Consider the following 18,981-nt stretch of genomic DNA (forward strand, 5'->3'; position numbering starts at 1 on the left):
GTTCTGCTATGTTCTTTAAGTTGGTTCGGGCCAGACAGAGTAGGAAGGTAATGCATGGTGTTAGGGAAGAAAATGGTAGTATAGTTAGAGAACCAGAGGATATGGTCAGGGTGACAACTGATCATTTCCAAGGTTTATTTAAGGAAAGGGAAATAGATGTAGAGCAGGGAAATGTGTTTATAGAACACTTGTCCAGGCGGTTGCCGGAGGACATTAGAGAAGTGATGGAGGCCCAGATCTCACTAAAAGAGGTTGAGAGCGCTCTTAGGAGGATGGGAAAAGGGAAGGTGCCTGGGATGGATGGGCTGCCGGCTGAGTTTTATCTCAAGTTTTGGGGTATACTTGGACCAGTGGTCCTCGAAGTCTTGAAGGCCATCCTTGAGACAGGGGTCCCGGGGGGATCAATGGCTGTTGGTGTGCTGTCACTTTTATATAAGAAGGGGGAAGTAACAGACCTTGGCAACTGGCAGCCGTTGACCATGCTGTGTGTAGATTACAAGCTACTAGCAAAGGTTTTAGCAGACCGGTTGCGCACAGCCCTTCCCTACGTCGTCCATGAGGATCAGACGTGCGGGGTAGAGGGCCGCTCTATTGGATGGAACCTACAGTTAATCAGGGACTCCATCGCTTGGGTTGAAGATAGAGGACTGCCTTTAATGGTAGCAGCGATAGATCAGGCGAAAGCCTTTGATCGCGTGAATAGATCCTTTTTATTCAGAGTGTTAGGTCGATTAGGATTTGGGGAGAAGTTTATAGGATGGATTCGTACATTATATGTCGGAGCAGGGTGCCGAGTTAGTGTAAATAGTCACTTGGGTGACGTTTTTGACCTCTCGTCTGGGGTCAGGCAGGGGTGCCCAGTCTCGGCTCTCCTTTTCGTTCTGTACATGGAGCCTCTGGGGGCTGCCATTAGGGCAGACACAGGGGTGGAAGGCTTGCTGATCCCTGGAAGTGGTGGGCTGCGTGTTAAGATGACGCAGTACGCCGACGACACTTCCTTGCTGTTGTGCAAGGACTCGTGCCTGACAAGGTCCCTTGCCATCTTTGGGGATTTCACCCGAGCGTCGGGAGCAGTTCTGAACCATGCAAAGTCTTCCGTCAAGTTCTTCGGAAGATGGCGCGGTAGAACGGATGTGCCTGGGGGTTATCTCTCTGTGAGGGGGCCCTGAGGATTCTCGGGGTCCATTTTGAGACCTCCGGCTCAGCGACGCTAAACTGGAACATGCGTATCGCAGTGGTACAGAGGAAGCTAGCAATGTGGAAGGCTAGGTATGTCTTTTATGGGCAAAGTCCTGGTCCTAAAGGTGGATGTGTTGCCGTCTCTTTTGTATTTGGCATACATCTACCCATTGCCGGCTTGTCTGAGGAGGCCTCTAGTGAGGCTTGTGTTTCAGTTTATGTGGAGTGGCAGGTGCGAGTGGGTCGCCAGGGCACGCATGATCTGTCCCATCGGGGAGGGAGGTAGGGGGGTACCACATTTCCCCCTCAAGCTGGACACAATTTCTGTTTCTTTCTTGTTGACGGAGCATGCTCAGCCAGTGATACACCCGTCCGGTTACCTCCTGCGGGTGTTCTTCTCGAATCAGGCGAGAAGCATAATGGTGTGGTCTAACACAGGTCCTCGGGCGGATCTAGCTGCTCTATGCAGACTGACAGCTCTGGCTGCTCCATGATCTGCCAGTCAACCAGATTCTTCCAGATCTGCCAGTCAACCAGAATCTTCCAGATCTGCCAGTCAACCAGAATCTTCCAGATCTGCTAGTCAACCAGAATCTTCCAGATCCGCCAGCCAGCCAGGATCTACCGGAGCCGGCTACCTACCTGAGCTTCATCTCCGTACTGGGCTTCCTCTCAGTACTGGGCTTCCCCTCAGTTCCGGGCTGCCCCTCAGTTCCGGGCTGCCCCTCAGTCCCGGGCTGCCCCTCAGTTCCGGGCTGCCCCTCAGTCCCGAGCTGCCCCTCAGTCCCGAGCTGCCCCTCAGTCCCGAGCTGCCCCTCAGTTCAGTGGGGTTCTGGATGAGGACTATTAGGCCATGGTCGGCGGCGAGGGTGGATTATCCCAGGACGCGAAGGGGAGGAACTAGGACATTAATGGAGTGGGGTCCACGTCCCGAGCCGGACCCTCCCTATGATTTTGAGGTGCGTCCGGGAGTCTGCACCTTAGGGGGGGGTTCTGTCACGCCTTGGTCTTAGTATTTTGTGTTTTCTTTATTATTCGTTCAGGCCAGGGTGTGACATGGGTTTATTGTATTGTCGTATTGGGTTTTTGTAGGCATTGGGATTGTGGTTGATTAGGGGTGTGTCTAGTATAGGCTTGGCTGCCTGAGGCGGTTCTCAATCAGTCAGGTGATTCTTGTTGTCTCTGATGGGGAACCATATTTAGGTAGCCTGGGTTTCACTGTGTATTTCGTGGGTGATTGTTCCTGTCTCTGTGTAGTTTCACCAGATAGGCTGTAATTAGGTTTCACGTTCCGTTTGTTGTTTTGTATTTGTATAGTTATTTCATGTCGCTTTTTTCATTAAAGTCATGAGTAACCACCACGCTGCATTTCGGTCCGACTTTCTTTCGACAAACGAAGAACGACGTGACACATAAATGAGCTGACAGGTGCATTTCATATGTAGACTACATAACTTGAGTTACAGTTATAATGTAAGGCTATTTTATATATGATAGTAAAGTGGAACCCTGAACATATAAAACTATAGAAAGCAATGTGTTCAGCCAGCTTTGAATGTGTCAGAATCCTTTGGAGGGTCCCTGCCTGGTAGCATTTCTGGTTTTATCGTAACCAGGCAGTCTAGTAATTGGACACATAATGACATGGTATGACACCAATGTGGAGGACAACTTGAAGGATCATGTTCAACTGCGCCACAGGGTGGAGCCTCTCCTGGACAAGCTGTCCCGCTTCTTCAATGCTGTCCCTGGCACCTGGATCCACTATTGTGTCTTGATACAACTTCACCCCATGACAGGTGGGGGGGCGATGGTGTAGAGGGACGGTGCCCTGTGGGTCAGGTCTGGCGCATGTGGGAGGAAATGAGTTCAGTGGCCAGACAGAGTAGCCCTGCGTTCAGCCAGGCAATGCTCCCAGAGTTCCCCATCAGCAAGGTAGGCCCTGTGAGCTTCATACGTGACTGTTTTTCCAGCCCAACTACTGCCACAACTATAGCCTCTCGTCCCACTCTTTCCACCAGTACTCCATATCCCACTTCTATCAACACCGTCCCAGCCTCGGATCCCACTGGTGTATCAGTGCGACAGACAGACCCCTATCATTGGATGGCCAGTGTGTTGACAGCTCTGCTAGTGGTCTGCTGCCTCTTTCTGGCAGTTACACTTACATTTACATTTTTCTATTTCTGGGAAGCTGTGTGAGGGTCCCAGGTCACACCATGGATCTGAGGACAATAAGGCCAAGGATGCCCCCCCTGTTCCAACCAGAAGTACCCCCACCTCCCCCGAAGTTGTGGCTTAATGCCTCACCAGCCAGTGGAGAGCATCTCTCTCCCACATCTCTCCAGGGAAGACTACCTTATCAAAGAGCAGTGTATTTCACCCACATCCATAATACCAGTTCCCACCCCAATACCCACATAAGACCATGGGAACACAAATCCCAAGAAGAAAAGCATACAAACAAATGAATCCATTCTTGGAAGTGAGGTTGCGACATGTTCATACACACACTACTCATGCCACTACGAGGGTTGTTGAGACAAATGTGTTACACAACCGTTTTGGAAGGCAAAGTATTAATGGATCTTAGGAGGGCAATTATGAATGTGCCTTTTATACTGGAACTGTATTGCTGTGATAATCTACACACATTTGTACTTCTATGTACCAAAACGTACAACAAAGCATCAATTGTTGTTTTTCATTTCATTGAGGAATCTTAAAGTAGAATTAAGATGCAATATCCATCATAACTGGATTTTACTATACTTCAGACAAAAACCTTCCAAACTGACAAAACTGCATTTTGTTATATATGAGACTTGATGCCAACCATTCGCGGTCACCGTACCATTAACCAAACCATGAGAAATCTAGAACGGCACAGAAAAAAATACTGCCTGTTGACAACTTTATTGCTTCACACAATATGTGAGCCTATCCATACAAACGTGGGTAGAAAACAAACAAAAATCACTCTAAAAATTACAAAGTCTGACTGCTACTCATTAATCTATGCCTGGTATGGACAGAGTAGGGGAGGACAGTCCATACACCTCAGATTGACATGATCTCTGGTCCAAGCTCATATTCCTGCTGTGGTAAGGTGTTCGGTGGAGTGGGTGCATTCTGTACAGAGACAGGTCACATCATCTGGTGGCTTTCCCATTCTCGTGGAGGTCCATTCTGTTAACAGTAGAAGAAAAGTCAACTAATTATTTATCATAAGACCGTCTACTCCATAACAGGTACTGGACAATCAGATTTCAGTCAAGAAAACAAACTACAACATCTCTATCAAACATTATAAACAGAGTGGTTCGAGCCCTGAATGCTGATTGGCTGACAGAAGTGGTACATCAGACTGTATACCACAGGTACAAAACATGTATTTTTACAGCTGTAATTACTTTGGTAACCAGTTTATAGTAGCAATAAGGCACCTCTGGGGTTAGTGGTATATGGCCAATATACCACAGCTACGGGGCTGTATCCAGGCACTTCGCGTTGCATTGTGCATAAGAACAGCCCTTAGCCATAGTATATTGGCCATATAACACACCTCCTTTCGGCCTTATTGCTTAATTAGAACTAGGAGAATGGTTATATACAGTACATTATCACACACCCATTCTCATCTTTAAGGTGCTGGTATAACTCTGCCTTGTTGTTCACAGAGCTGATCCTTCCGGCAAACTCCTGGTGTTTCCTGGAGTTGGCCACAGTGATTCTGTTAGTCCACATGGTGAGCAGGGACACCGGACCTACATTGTAACCACAGGGCGAAAACACACACAGAGACAGAAAGATCAGTGAAAAGGAACAATCCTGGTAATGGCACACCTTAATGTATGGTCTCTGAATAAAAAAGGTAATTAATGCAGTGATGAAACAAAAAACAAATAATAGAATACTACTCATTGCAATGATAACCATGAACATGGCATTCAACAAATATGCCAGTTCACACCATGGATCTGAGGTCAATAAGGTCAAGGCCAACCAGAAGGGGGGAGGGCATGCACCTTTGGCTTTTTCAGGTGGTTGGATCTCTTCCAGACGGGGCTTCTTGTTGAGAGGCTCTGGCGAGTCAGGAGAATCCTTTATGACCTCCGACTCCCCCTGCTCCTCCTTTCCACGCTCTACCACCCCCTTCAGCCTGGTGGATTAATCAAATTTTATTTGACACATGCGCCAAATACAGCAGATGTAGAACTTAGTGAAACGCTTACTTACAAGCCCTTAAACCAACAATGTTTTAAGAAGTAAAAAAGTGTTAAGTAAAAAATAGATAAGTAGAAAATAGAAAAGAAAAGTAACGAATAATTAAACAGCAGCAGTAAAATACAGAGGTACAGAGTCAATGTGCGGGGCACCGATTAGTCAAGGTAATTGAGGTAATATGTACATGCAGGTAGAGTTCAAGTGACTATGCATTGATTATAAACGGAGAGTAGCAGCAGCGTAAAAGAGGGTTCTGGGTCGCCCTTTGATTAGCTGTTCAGGAGTCTTATGGCTTGGGGGTAGAATGTAACACAGTATGACAGTGACGAGAAGAATACCAGGGTAAAATACTAAACCGGTATATACTGTACCAGTCAAAGGTTTGGACAACAAACAAGTGCTCAGCATATGTGGGAACTCCTTCAAGACTGTTGGAAAATCGCTCCTGGTGAAGCTGGTTGAGAGAATGCCAAGAGTGTGCAAAGCTGTCATCAAGGCAAAGGGTGAATTGGGGTGATTTGTTTAACACCTTTGGTTACTACATAATTCCATATGTGTTATTTCAGTGTTGATCTCTTCACTACTTTTCTACAATGTAGGAAATAGGAAAAAAATAAAGAAAAACCCTTGAATGAGTAGGTGTGTCCAAACCTTTGACTGGTACTGTATATATAATTTAAAAAATATATTTTTCAGACAGGATTTTTTCAGAATCACAGAGTTGATTGGATGCAGGTCGGTTGTTTAAAACAGTAGGTCAGGCTTAGGTCAAACAAAATGTGTGTTGTGTCACTCTGACCTCTCTGACTCCTGCCAACTCTTGTCCTCTGAATCCTTGTTGATGCTCTTCTCTGCCTTGTCCTCCTTGTCCTCCCTCTTCCTCCCCCGTTTCTTCCTCTCCTCCTCCTCGGGGGGTTTGCTGCGGCAGGCGATGATGCAGTCCAGAACCCTCTGGTGTCGCTCACTGCCAGCTACGTGAGTCTTCACCAGAGTCTCCAGCTCGTTCCACATGATGCGGTATTGCTCATCCCTAAAGCCCGGAGGAGACATTAACCAGTCAGGACAGGAGACCAGGCACACACACTGAACTTATATATGGTTCCCACCTCCAAACACTCAGGGAGCGACACAGTTACACTTTCAGACTCTCTCCCCAATTCACTCTCTTCCGCACACATCCTTAACCTACAAACACAGACACCCTGTTTCCAACCCCTAAACACTCAGGGAGTGACAATAAGTCACAACATCAGTCTCTCTCTCACACAGAGGCAGACTACCTTTTAGGGCCCTTTCCCCTGGAGCCCACAGTGGAGATGGGAAGAGGGTCGTTCTTCCTCTCCATATCCACCAGGTTGTAAACGGTCTTCTGGCAGGTCAGCAAGTCCTCCTCACTCAGACTCTCCTTCACTATGAGGTTAGCCAGCGGAACCACCTGGATCACACACACAATTAACACATACACAGTCTCACACATACAATGAACACACAAGTCACACAAAATTACACAGACCGTAAAAAAAAAAAATCAAACAAGTGATATGAGGTGAGCAATTGTGCAGTGTGTGAAAGAAGGCTGTTGTCCTGCTCACCGCCTGCATGTTGAAGATGGTGGTCTGGGAGATGATCATTGGCCAATAGCGAGTATAACGCTCCAGCTGGGCTTTGGCCCTCTCCGCCGGGGGCTTCCCACTAGCCTCAGTGTCTGGGGACTCTGGGACAGGAGTCAGACGGTTCTCCCTCATGAACTCGCCAAAGTCCTGCGGCAGACACCCCAAAGATACTGGTATAAAACTTTTGGTCCCACTTTAGAATAAGTGTATTTTATAACTACCAGTGTTAACATGGTAGTTACATAGACACAGCAGGTACACATTGTTACATAACACAGTTACACCAATTCATTGTTTGTGTTTTCACGTTGACATTTTATATGCATTAGATTTGTAAACAAACTCCAATTAGTTGCGACTAAACCTCTGCCCCTTACAGTGATGTGGTAGTCAGTTACAATGGTGTAGAGGAGGAAGGGGTGGCAGGGGCTTACAGTAATGTGGTAGTCAGTCACTATGGGGTAGAGGAGGAAGGGGTGGGAGGGGCTTACAGTAATGTGGTAGTCAGTCACTATGGTGTAGAGGAAGGGGTGGGAGGGGCTTACAGTAATGTGGTAGTCAGTCACTATGGTGTAGAGGAAGGGGTGGGAGGGGCTTACAGTAATGTGGTAGTCAGTCACTATGGTGTAGAGGAGGAAGGGGTGGGAGGGGCTTACAGTAATGTGGTAGTCAGTCACTATGGTGTAGAGGAGAAAGGGGTGGGAGGGGCTTACAGTAATGTGGTAGTCAGTCACTATGGGGTAGAGGAGGAAGGAGCTTACAGTAATGTGGTCGTCAGTCACTATGGGGTAGAGGAGGAAGGGGCTTACAGTAATGTGGTAGTCAGTCACTAAGGGGTAGAGGAGGAAGGGGATTACAGTAATGTGGTAGTCAGTCACTATGGGGTAGAGGAGGAAGGAGCTTACAGTAATGTGGTAGTCAGTCACTATGGGGTAGAGGAGGAAGGAGCTTACAGTAATGTGGTAGTCAGTCACTATGGGGTAGAGGAGGAAGGGGTGGGAGGGGCTTACAGTGATGCGGTAGTCAGTCACTATGGGGTAGAGGAGGAAGGAGCTTACAGTAATGTGGTAGTCAGTCACTATGGGGTAGAGGAGGAAGGGGTGGGAGGGGCTTACAGTGATGCGGTAGTCAGTCACTATGGGGTAGAGGAGGAAGGGGCTTACAGTAATGTGGTAGTCAGTCACTATGGGGTAGAGGAGGAAGGGGTGGGAAGTAATGTGGTTCAGTCAGTAATGTGGTAGTCAGTCACTATGGGGTAGAGGAGGAAGGGGCTTACAGTAATGTGGTAGTCAGTCACTATGGGGTAGAGGAGGAAGGCTTACAGTAATGCTTACAGTAATGTGGTAGTCAGTCACTATGGGGTAGAGGAGGAAGGGGCTTACAGTAATGTGGTACTATGTCAGTCACTATGGGGTAGAGGGTAGAGGAGGAAGGAGCTTACAGTAATGTGGTAGTCAGTCACTATGGGGTAGAGGAGGAAGGGGCTTACAGTAATGTGGTAGTCAGTCACTATGGGGTAGAGGAGGAAGGGGCTTACAGTAATGTGGTAGTCAGTCACTATGGGGTAGAGGAGGAAGGGGCTTACAGTAATGTGGTAGTCAGTCACTATGGGGTAGAGGAGGAAGGGGCTTACAGTAATGTGGTAGTCAGTCACTATGGGGTAGAGGAGGAAGAGGCTTACAGTAATGTGGTAGTCAGTCACTATGGGGTAGAGGAGGAAGGGGCTTACAGTAATGTGGTAGTCAGTCACTATGGGGTAGAGGAGGAAGGAGCTTACAGTAATGTGGTAGTCAGTCACTATGGGGTAGAGGAGGAAGGAGCTTACAGTAATGTGGTAGTCAGTCACTATGGGGTAGAGGAGGAAGAGGTGGGAGGGGCTTACAGTAATGCGGTAGTCAGTCACCCGGCCCCCGCAGCCCTCGCTAATGGAGGGAGGGTCCTCCAGGGTGGAGCGGGTGCTATTGAGCACGTGCAGGAAGATCTCCCCGCCGTGGCTGCTCAGCATGTGGCTGATGACCTTTGACCCGGACTTCCTGGGCTGCTCCAGCAGCACTGAGCGACCTGCAATGCAATCAATCACCATCTGTATTTCAACTACATTTGTTTGTATTTTCTGTATGCAAGTAGCATTAACATTTAGGGTAGGGGGTAGAGGCAAGGGGTCAGGGGCAAAAATATCCAGGCTCACCGTTCAGCAAGAAGTTGGTCAAACACGATGAGGGTCGGCTGTTGACGTCCGTAGGCGAGATCCGATAGGCTCCAGTGCAGTAGTGCAGTTCTGAGCCACCAGTTCACACACAGACACACGCAAGAAAGATGGGAAATATCCAGATAAGCCAAAGGAGAATATTACAACAGAAAATGCTCTTGGGATTTTGATGTGTCGATATCAAGGACCTCTTCTTTTATCTTTATAATTTCAAACGCCACTCAAGCCCCACCTCTACCGAGACTTTTCATTGAGTTAGCCCGACAACAAATAAAGTTTCCCAGGGTTCATGGTGCCTACCTACACTGTTGGTGCGAGGAGTGCACCACTTAAGAGTAACCGTCTCCTTAAGTCCACTGTCTCGACTCGTACTACCAGCCATGTGCAGGTCGCCTGAACAACAGAAAAAGAGGAGATGAAAGGGAGAAACTGAATGTTTACTGCAGTGGTTTTATGGTCAAGCCACTAAAAGCCACAATAATTTAGTGGCCAAAACAATACAGATTATTTTATTATTATTTCTTAAAACCTCACCACTTTTGAAGAACTCAAGATGGGCGTCCCTGTGATGCAGGAGCTCTACGTCGTAATTGGCCGACGTGTTGGCATGCTGCTCCTCCTTCACACCCCAAAAAAAAAGAGACATCAGCGAGGTATCCTTTTCATTGACATTGTAGTCATTTGGCAGACGCTCTTATCCAGAGCGACTTGCAGTAGTGAGTGCCTATCCACTGCTGTCAAGACAAACAAACACTGCTGCTTTCATGTTAACAACAAGGGTTCAAGAAGTACCAGCAAATGCATAAACCACTGATTTTTGCATCGTCTCTCTCTTTTGTTCTCTCTTCCGTTCTTCCTATAAGGTGATTCCAGTGATGTGAAGATTGCAACAACCACAGCTGTCAGTCTAAAGTTTAAGGGTCTGACGTGTATTTCAGTGAAAAGGGCTGTACATGTTTTCTAACCCAGATGAATAACAATGGGACTACATGGAGGACAAAAACATTTGGGGCTAAAGTTAGGAGATGGGCGTCTACCTGCCTATCATGGCTAAGGACTAAATGACTTACTATTCAAATGAGAGAAAGAGAGAGAGGAAAGAGAGACGGAAAGGAAAGGAGGGACAGAGGGTGGTCTGATACCAATACGTACTACTCAACACAGCACAAAGGACCACAACAAGACACTACAAGGAGGGACTGCAACCAATCAACTCTGAGGTAGAGAAGGCACCAACAAGGAGTCATACAGGACATGAGGCCGGGGGGGCAAACTACAGGGCACGTAATGCGTACATTCTCATCCACCAAACATGCTAACACTCTCAACACTGATTGGCTGCTGGAATGTCAAGTGGACAATCGGCGGCCAATCCAAAGTGAGAGCTGTTGAGCGTCCGATGGATGGACAAAACCAATCCACAGAGCCTTGCGTTCTGCGGTCCCTCTTGGTGTGTGTTTAAGAGTACTGACCTGCTCGCAAACATTTAATGTGGGCTAGCAAAACAGAAAATACAGCATGAAAACAGCAGCGGTTCCAAGAGTCATTTCAACATGATGATGAACAAAAAGAACAGTGTGTAAAATCATAGTGCACAATGGCTGACGGGGAAGAAGAACAAAGTTTGGGACATTTTGGGGCCGAGGATGTGGTGGGGGTGTGGCAAGGTTAGGGTATCAGAAGGTTGAGGCGAGTGAAGCGATAGGTGCATTGGGTGGAAGGGCCAATAGAAAATGTGTAATGTGTTGGTTTGTGGATGCAGAGAAAATAAGTGGGCGGGTCAGGATAGGTCATTTGGCAGACGGGACGTCGTCCCTTATCAAACGTTCATCCAGCCTTCAAAAATAGCCCACCTTATACCTTAAATAACTAATCTAACATCAGTCATGACATGAAGGAGGGGGAAAATAGTTAAGACTGCTGGGACACAGCCCTGAAGGAAGTAACGGGTGGGAGTCAGTGAAAAGGGTGAAAGGTTATAGATGGGGCTGGTGAAGGCCTGAACCTTGGGAGAGCTAGAGGAGAGAAGACGTACCTTCATTGGGATGTTGGTGATGGTGGTGGAGGCAAGGTCAAAGTGCTGCTGCACTAGAATGTTGAGTTTGGTGGCCAGGTGCCTCCCTGCCCGCACACTGTGAACCTCGCTGGTCAACAGAGAGGAGACCTGTCGGTACAGAGGAGGACTATGTAGGACTTTAACACTAACAAAGTAGCATGCCATTTTTTATTGTATGGCATCTCTATAGAACTTTGTAACTACAGCATGTGGAAATGAGCACACGTTTACAGGATACTAACAGTATACTTTATCTCCATCAGATTAAGTATGCGTTAATATGACAGTGTGTTTGGAGCGATGTTATACATATCTAGATTAACCTTTAGACTAAGTGAAAACAGAGTCAATTTAATTCAACCCTGAGCAAGTTTAAACCTACCTCTTTCTTTGGCCGGTCTGAGACCAGGGTGTCCTCTCCTTGAGGGAAGATGTGGACGAGCACCAGCTCACACTGCTGGATAGACATCAGTCTGAATCACAGAGACACATTGGAATGCATTGGAAAGATTCAGGACACCTCTTTAGGATCCTCTCAAAACCCTTCTAAGATAACCAATGAAATTAACCCAGTCTAACAAAGCTCCTCCTCTAAATCCATTTGAATTCTCCCATCAAAAATCTCCCCAAAAATCTGACTTCTAAAGTTCATATTTATCCCCTCTAAAGAGTGTATAAACAGTGTTATTCTCATCTCAATATCTCATACCTGTCTGAGCCTGCTGCCATCTTGTTTTGCTCTAGAATGGTCTCTTGCACACAATCCTCCAGCATTCGCACATGGGTGTCACTGTAACAGACAGAAACACACAATACCCCCATTATAATTTCCATGGATGCCTTCAAAGATGGGCATTACTTCAGTATCTACAGGTTCTCAATTAATAACTAGGTTTAACAGAATCAATAGATCATCTCTTTTGGTACGGTCCTTTTGGTGGCTCACTTTTGGAGTCCAGGAGTGGTTGTTAAGTCATAATGTCTGTGTTCAGAGGAACCTACAAACAGCACTGTTAGTGGATCTGAAAAACCACCATCAATCAATGGGAAATATGAGTATTTATTTTAAGGGAAATCTTGGCACAAACAGAGAGGTTCAAGACCTTTGTAAGTCTTCACAGTAAAATAGAAGAATGTATTGCAATAAGGAAATATTAAAACTGTAGTGTACTGGGAAAGATGGGTTAGTCTGTGGACATCGGAGGGTTGGAATTAAGATTGCGGTGGTTAATTCGTCGGGGCATGGACTCTACAAGCTATCGCAAGCATTCCACAGGGATGGTGGCCCATGACTCCAATGCTTCCCACAGTTGTGTCAAGTTGGCTGGATGTGCTTTGAGTGGTGGACCATTCTTGATATACACAGGAAACTGTTGAGTGTGGAAAACCCAGCAGCATTGCAGTTCTTGACACTCAAACCAGTTCACCTGGCACCAATTACCATATCCCGTTCAAAGGAACAAATATTGTGTCTTGCCCATTTACCCTCTGAATGACACACACACAATCCATGTCTCAATTGTCTCAAGGATTAAAAATCCTTCTTCACCCTGCCTCCTCCCTTTCATCTATACCAGGGCTCCACAACCCTGTTCCTGTAGAGCTGCCCTCCTGTGTGTTTTTCTTCCAACCCCAGTTGTAACTGACCCGATTCATCTTATCAACGAGCTAATTATGAGAATCAGGTATGCTAGATTAGGGTTGGAGAGAATTTACAGGACAGTAGCTCTCCAGGAACAGTGTTGGAGAGCCCTGATCTACAGTAATTGAAGTAGATTTAAACAAGTGACATCAATAAGGCATCATAGCTTTCACCTGGATTCACCTGATCAGTCTATGTCAGGGTTCCCCAACTGTCAATTTGGCCCCAAAAATGATATTAACAAAAAAATATATTTTTTATTGTTGGACATAAGACTGTAAAAAGACCAGCAAATCAGCTCCAAGTGATTTTAATTTCAGAAATCTGTTCCAAAGTACATTTACATTACATTTAAGTCATTTAGCAGACGCTCTTATCCAGAGCGACTTACAAATTGGTGCATTCACCTTATGACATCCAGTGGAACAACCACTTTACAATAGTGCATCTAAATATTTTAAGGGGGGGGGGGGTGAGAAGGATTACTTTATCCTATCCTAGGTATTCCTTAAAGAGGTGGGGTTTCAGGTGTCTCCGGAAGGTGGTGATTGACTCCGCTGTCCTGGCGTCGTGAGGGAGTTTGTTCCACCATTGGGGAGCCAGAGTATTATCACGCATATTAGAAATGTGTAATTGTATACAAATGTCAGCAAGGTTTGAAGTGATTAGGTTTTAGTCTTCCATTTTGGCTTCTTGTGGTCAATGAGCAGTCTAGTTTATTTATTTTTAACCTTTATTTAACTAGGCAAGTCAGTTAAGAACAAATTCTTATTTTCAATGACGGCCTAGGAACAGTGGGTTAACAGCCTGTTCAGGGGCAATACATTATTTATAATTATGTTCCGTCCCCCTGAACATTCACTAATGATTTTTATATATATATATATATATATAAAAAATTTAAAAAAATTCGGCCTGCAGCTGAATCCAGTTGATGATCCCTGGTCTATGTAAAGTACACTATATAGAATTATATATTATATATTATTTATATATATTAATATAAATTATATTATATAGAATTGTAATGTTTTCCACAGGTCCTACAACTAGGGGAGAGGGGGGTAGTGGAATAAAATAAAATAAAATATATATATATACATACATTACCAGTCTAATGTTTGGACACACCTACTCATTCAAGGGTTTTTCTTTATTTTTAATATTTTATACATTGTAGTGAAGACATCAAAAGTATGAAATAACACATATGGAATTATGTAGTGAGCAAAAAAGTGTTACATCAAAATGTATTTTATATTTTTCAAAGTAGCCACCCTTTGGCTTGATGACAACTTTGCACACTCTTAGCATTCTCTCAACCAGCTTCAAGAGGTACTCACCTGGAATGCATTTCAACTAACAGGTGTGCCATCTTAAGTTAATTTGCGGATTTTTTTTCCTTCTTAATATGTTTGGTAGGGGTGGTATACAGAAGATAGCCCTATTTGGTAAAGCCCATATTATGGGAAGAACAGCTCAAATAAACAAAGAGAAATGACAGTCCATCATTACTTTAAGACATAAACCAGCAGCATACCACCCTGCATCCTACTGCTGGCTTGCTTCTAAAGCTAAGCAGGGTTGGTCCTGGATGGGAGACCAGATGTTGCTGGAAGTGGTGTTGGAGTGCCAGTAGGAGGCCCCCTTTCCTCTGGTCTAAAAAAATATCCCAATGCCCCAGGGCAGTGATTGGGGACAATGCCCTGTGTAGGGCGCCATCTTTCGGATGCGATGTTAAACAGGTGTCCTGACTCTCTGTGGTCACTAAAGATCTCATGGCACTTATTGTAAGAGTAAGGGTGCTAACCCCAGTGTCCTGGCTAAATTTCCAATCTGGCCTTCATACCATCACAGTCACCGAATCATCCCCAGTTTACATTTAGCTCATTCATCCCTCTCCCCTGTAACTATTGACCAGGTTGTTGCTGTAAATGAGAATGTGTTCTCAGTCAACTTACCTGGTTAACTAAAAAAGGTCAGTCAATCTGGAAAATTTGGACGTTTTTTCTTTGAAACTTATAAAGTTTCTTCAAATACAGTCACAAAAACTATCATGGAACTGGCTCTCATGAGGACTGCCACAGGAAAGGAAGACCCAGAGTTGCCTCCATTGCAGAGGAGAAGTTCATTTGAGTTAACAGCCTCAGAAATTGCAGCCCAAATAAATGCTTCACAAAGTTCAAGTAACAGACACATCTCAACAGCAACGGTTCAGAGGATACTGTGTGAATCAGGCCTTCATGGTCAAATTGCTGCAGAGAAACCACTACTAAAGGACACCAATAAGAAGCAGAGACTTGCTTGGGCCAAGAAACATGAGCAATGGACATAGACCGGTGGAAATGTGTCCTTAGATCAGGAGTCCAAATTGGAGAATTTTGGTTCCAACCGCCATGTCTTTGTGAGACGCGGTGTGGGTGAATTTATCATCTCTGCATGTGTATTTCCCACCGTAAAACATAGAGGTGTTATGGTGCTTTGCTGGTGACACGGTCTGTGATTTATTTAGAATTCAAGGAACACTTAACCAGCATGGCTACCACAGCATTCTGCAGCGATACGCCATCCCATCTGGTTTGCGCTTAGTGGGACTATCATTTGTTTTTCAACAGGACAATGACCCAACACACCTCCAGGCTGTGTAAGGGATAATTGACCAAGAAGAAGAGTGATGGAGTGCTGCATCAGATGACCTGACACTCCACAATCACCCATCCTCAACACAATTGAGATGAATTGGACCACAGAGTGAAAGAAAAGCAGCGAACAAGTGCTCAGCAAATGTGGGGATTCCAAGACTGTTGGAAAAGCATTCCAGGTAAATGTTGGTTAAGAGAATGCCAAGAGTGTGCAAAGCTGTCATCAGGGCAAAGGGTGGCTACTTTGAAGAATCTCAAATGTATTTTGATTTGTTGAACACTTTTTTTGGTTACTACATGATTCCATGTGTTCTTTTTTAGTTTGGATGTCTTCACTATTATTCTACAATGTAGAAAATAGTAAAAATAAAGAAAAACCTGTGAATGAGTAAGTGTGTGGATTTGGGGATTTGAAATGATACAAGTAATGTTATTTGATAGTTCCAAATATTTCTGTTAATTTCATAGCTGATCTATCCCCTAAAAAAAAATTATTATTATAAATAAACAAACAATTATTTACTAATTATGTTAATGTTTACCTCTTGGCGTTTGTGAGGCAGATAATGCGTCCCCTGTTGGCCACCCTGTCAGCAGTGTCCATGAGGGTGGTGCGTGCCTCGTGCTGGTACTCAGTGATCTTACACAGTGACTCCACCGCTGCCACCAGGCCGTGCAGGACACTGCAACACTCAGGGTCCTCCTGCGGGTTAGGTGGACCCACAGCTGCCAGAGCAGACATGAGCTATCACATGAATACAAAGGGAAGCAGGTCAAGTCAACAATACATTACAACAAAACCTCTATCTGGACAGGATTGGTTAACCTCAAATTGAGACAATGAGATTGGTAGTAGTGTAGTGAGTATTGCCATAAAATAAATAAAGGTGAAATAAAAAATAACAAAAATAACAAAAAGCTGCAGACTTTCAACAATAGATTGCTTAGAACCATAGAATTAGTGCTGTACAAAATTGCTGCCCTGTTGATAAATAAGCATCCATCTCTCAAAGATGGAAATAAAGTACCTCATGAGTGCTTTGGTCCTCTTGCCTCCAGCTGTTCAGAATGTGGAACTCTGAATCACTCACAATGTAGTTGATCTGAAACATAACCACTGAAGCAATATAATGTGCTGTGCCCAACTCGGAATATGAATGAACACAGACGAGTTGGCCGACGCAGACAGACTATATATATACTCTGTTCTGACCTGGGCTAAAACAGACTAGACCACCAGGCAACGCCAGGCTATGGGATGGAGGGACTTACCAGTTTCTTGAGGGGGTAAACGTCGTAGAGGATGCGGCAGTACTCCATGGAGCACTCCACAGCACAGGTCCACAGGGACTTGGACACTGGGGCCAGCGGGATCATGCCCTGGCCACGGCTCTTGGTCAGCACGTCACACTCCACCTGCTGCCGACAGGACTCTGCCATGTAAGGGCAGTGGTCGACCACGAAGGCCGTCTTGTGGGAGACTGAGAACATCTTCATCTCTGGTTCAGCCCTGTGTGAGTTCTGCAGAGGTGATAGGAGATATTTAGTCTGATGCTAAGAAACCATCTCTTCTCAATTTAGATGAAAAGAGCAAGGCACCAGTAACGTTAGCTAGCTGTAGCCTACGTACTGACACCAATTTACATTGCTAATATATACAGTTGCTAACTAGGCTGAACGAGAAACATGCCCTATGACAATGTCCTTTAGCTATAGATTTAGCTAGCTAACGTAAATTTGCTAAAATAAGTTACCCTGGATAACGGTCGTTAGCTAGCTTGCTTACTTACTTAACTTGGCTTGCTAGATTTAATTAGACGCGTTAGCTAGCTAGCTAGTTTCCAGACCGATTTTTTTTTTAAACTTAATTGCTACGTTAGCTAGCTAGCTAAGTAGTGGGTGAGCCGTCTGCAGAAGTACCTGGGACTGATGAGACTGAGGCGCGTCAACGTTAAACCAAGCGAATTTCAGTTTATTTTGCTAGCCAGATTAGCTATCAAACATAGTTATCTTACAAATTAGTCTAAAATAAAGTCATGTTTTCACACCATATAGCACCCGTATTGTATGGTTCCTTTCCACCAGCGAAAATACGGATTGTAGTTGTACAACTAAGTTAATAGCTATCTATGTGGGTAATAAAAAAAACGACATAATGCTGGAACAAAAATAAATAAATCAGAGGCGGCTGTAGATGTTATTGATGGAACTATGTCCGTCGTGTATGGATGGTCCGTGTCTTTCTTCAACATCTTTTCATGGTTCCTGTCTTCTTTGCTTAGATAAATTGAACAGGGTTCCCCAAGTGGAGGCCCGCGGACCAAATTTGGTTTTATTTGGCCCCCCAAGTTTTCTGAATATTCATTGTTGGACATAAAAGGCTGTAAAACACCAGGAAAATAGCTCCAATTGATTTTATTCTGTAAATATGTCCCCAAGTATTCCCACTCATATGTTTTTAATTTAACTAGGCTAGTCAGTTAAGAATAAATACTTATTCTTTCTTATTCTTCTTTACAATGACTTTCGGTTACTGGCCCAAGCTCTAAACACTAGGCTACCTGCCACCACGTATGTGATTGTATGCCAGAAAATATAAATGTATTGGATTTATATAGCACTTTTCTACCAACTGAGCAACCATTTTTGTGTCAGAACATTCACCACACATCAGCTATCAGGTGGAGAGGTGAGGAGTGATGTATGCCAATTAGGAATGAGGGGGATGATTATGCGGCCATGATGGAATGTGGCCAGGTTGGGAATTTAGCCATGACAACGGGGTGAAAAAGCCTACTCTTACAATAAACTTCATGGGATTTTGAATGACCACAGAGTCAGGACACCAGTTTTAACGTCCCATCTGAAAGACAGCCCCCAATGTTCCCAAATGTAATCAAGGTTTGAAATGATGCTGTTTTAGTCAAATATTATATCTGTTTAGGCTTCTTGCGGTCAATTTGAAGTGTACAAATATGTTTTTATTATGTTCCGCCCCCCAGACCATCCACTCAAGAAAAAATTGGCCCATGGCTGAATCTAGCTGATGATCCCTGATGTTGAAAATGTGCACAATCCATGTGCAGCATATGACATGTTCAATTTATACGATTAAAATGTTCAATTTTAATCGTATAAATAATGTATTTAGACAAATAATGTATTTGCTTTAATTTCAATTTGTCATCATGGCTATACTCTGTATTATGATAAGAAAGGTTGGAACAGTATTTGTCAGGGCACAATTATGATGGGGAACAGTATCCATTTGATAGGGAACAGTATAAGGAACAGTTGACCCAAACCTATCTGATGGGGTATCAGTACCTGATAGGAAGCAAAGATGGGGAACAAAAGTATCTGCGAACACTGTGATATGGAACTTATCTAATGGGAAACAGTATGGTGGGGAA

General features: G+C 44.7%; 1 protein-coding gene across 3 annotated transcripts; it reads right to left on the bottom strand.

Annotated features, from left to right (window-relative positions):
- Window positions 1-4,079: 4,079 nt before the first annotated feature.
- On the bottom strand, window positions 4,080-17,841 carry LOC124014027 (integrator complex subunit 13-like). Of its 3 annotated transcripts, none has more exons than XM_046328677.1 (17): window positions 17,617-17,841; window positions 16,841-17,089; window positions 16,597-16,671; window positions 16,111-16,313; window positions 11,994-12,074; window positions 11,667-11,757; window positions 11,264-11,392; window positions 9,763-9,847; window positions 9,529-9,621; window positions 9,208-9,297; window positions 8,902-9,080; window positions 6,999-7,166; window positions 6,687-6,841; window positions 6,206-6,436; window positions 5,208-5,341; window positions 4,811-4,946; window positions 4,080-4,368 (listed from the first exon to the last, which is right to left on the bottom strand). In XM_046328677.1, exons 1-17 carry the CDS (start codon window positions 17,617-17,619, stop codon window positions 4,332-4,334), a joined length of 2,139 nt encoding a protein of 712 aa, XP_046184633.1. In that variant the 5' UTR covers window positions 17,620-17,841; the 3' UTR covers window positions 4,080-4,331. The 3 variants fall into 3 exon arrangements, with proteins under 3 accessions (XP_046184633.1, XP_046184635.1, XP_046184636.1); XM_046328679.1 differs by having other exon boundaries at window positions 17,489-17,841; XM_046328680.1 differs by lacking the exon at window positions 17,617-17,841 and adding an exon at window positions 17,359-17,492.
- Window positions 17,842-18,981: the final 1,140 nt, after the last annotated feature.

This window comes from Oncorhynchus gorbuscha, linkage group LG25 (assembly GCF_021184085.1).
Source record: "Oncorhynchus gorbuscha isolate QuinsamMale2020 ecotype Even-year linkage group LG25, OgorEven_v1.0, whole genome shotgun sequence".
NCBI classification, from domain to species: domain Eukaryota; kingdom Metazoa; phylum Chordata; class Actinopteri; order Salmoniformes; family Salmonidae; genus Oncorhynchus; species Oncorhynchus gorbuscha.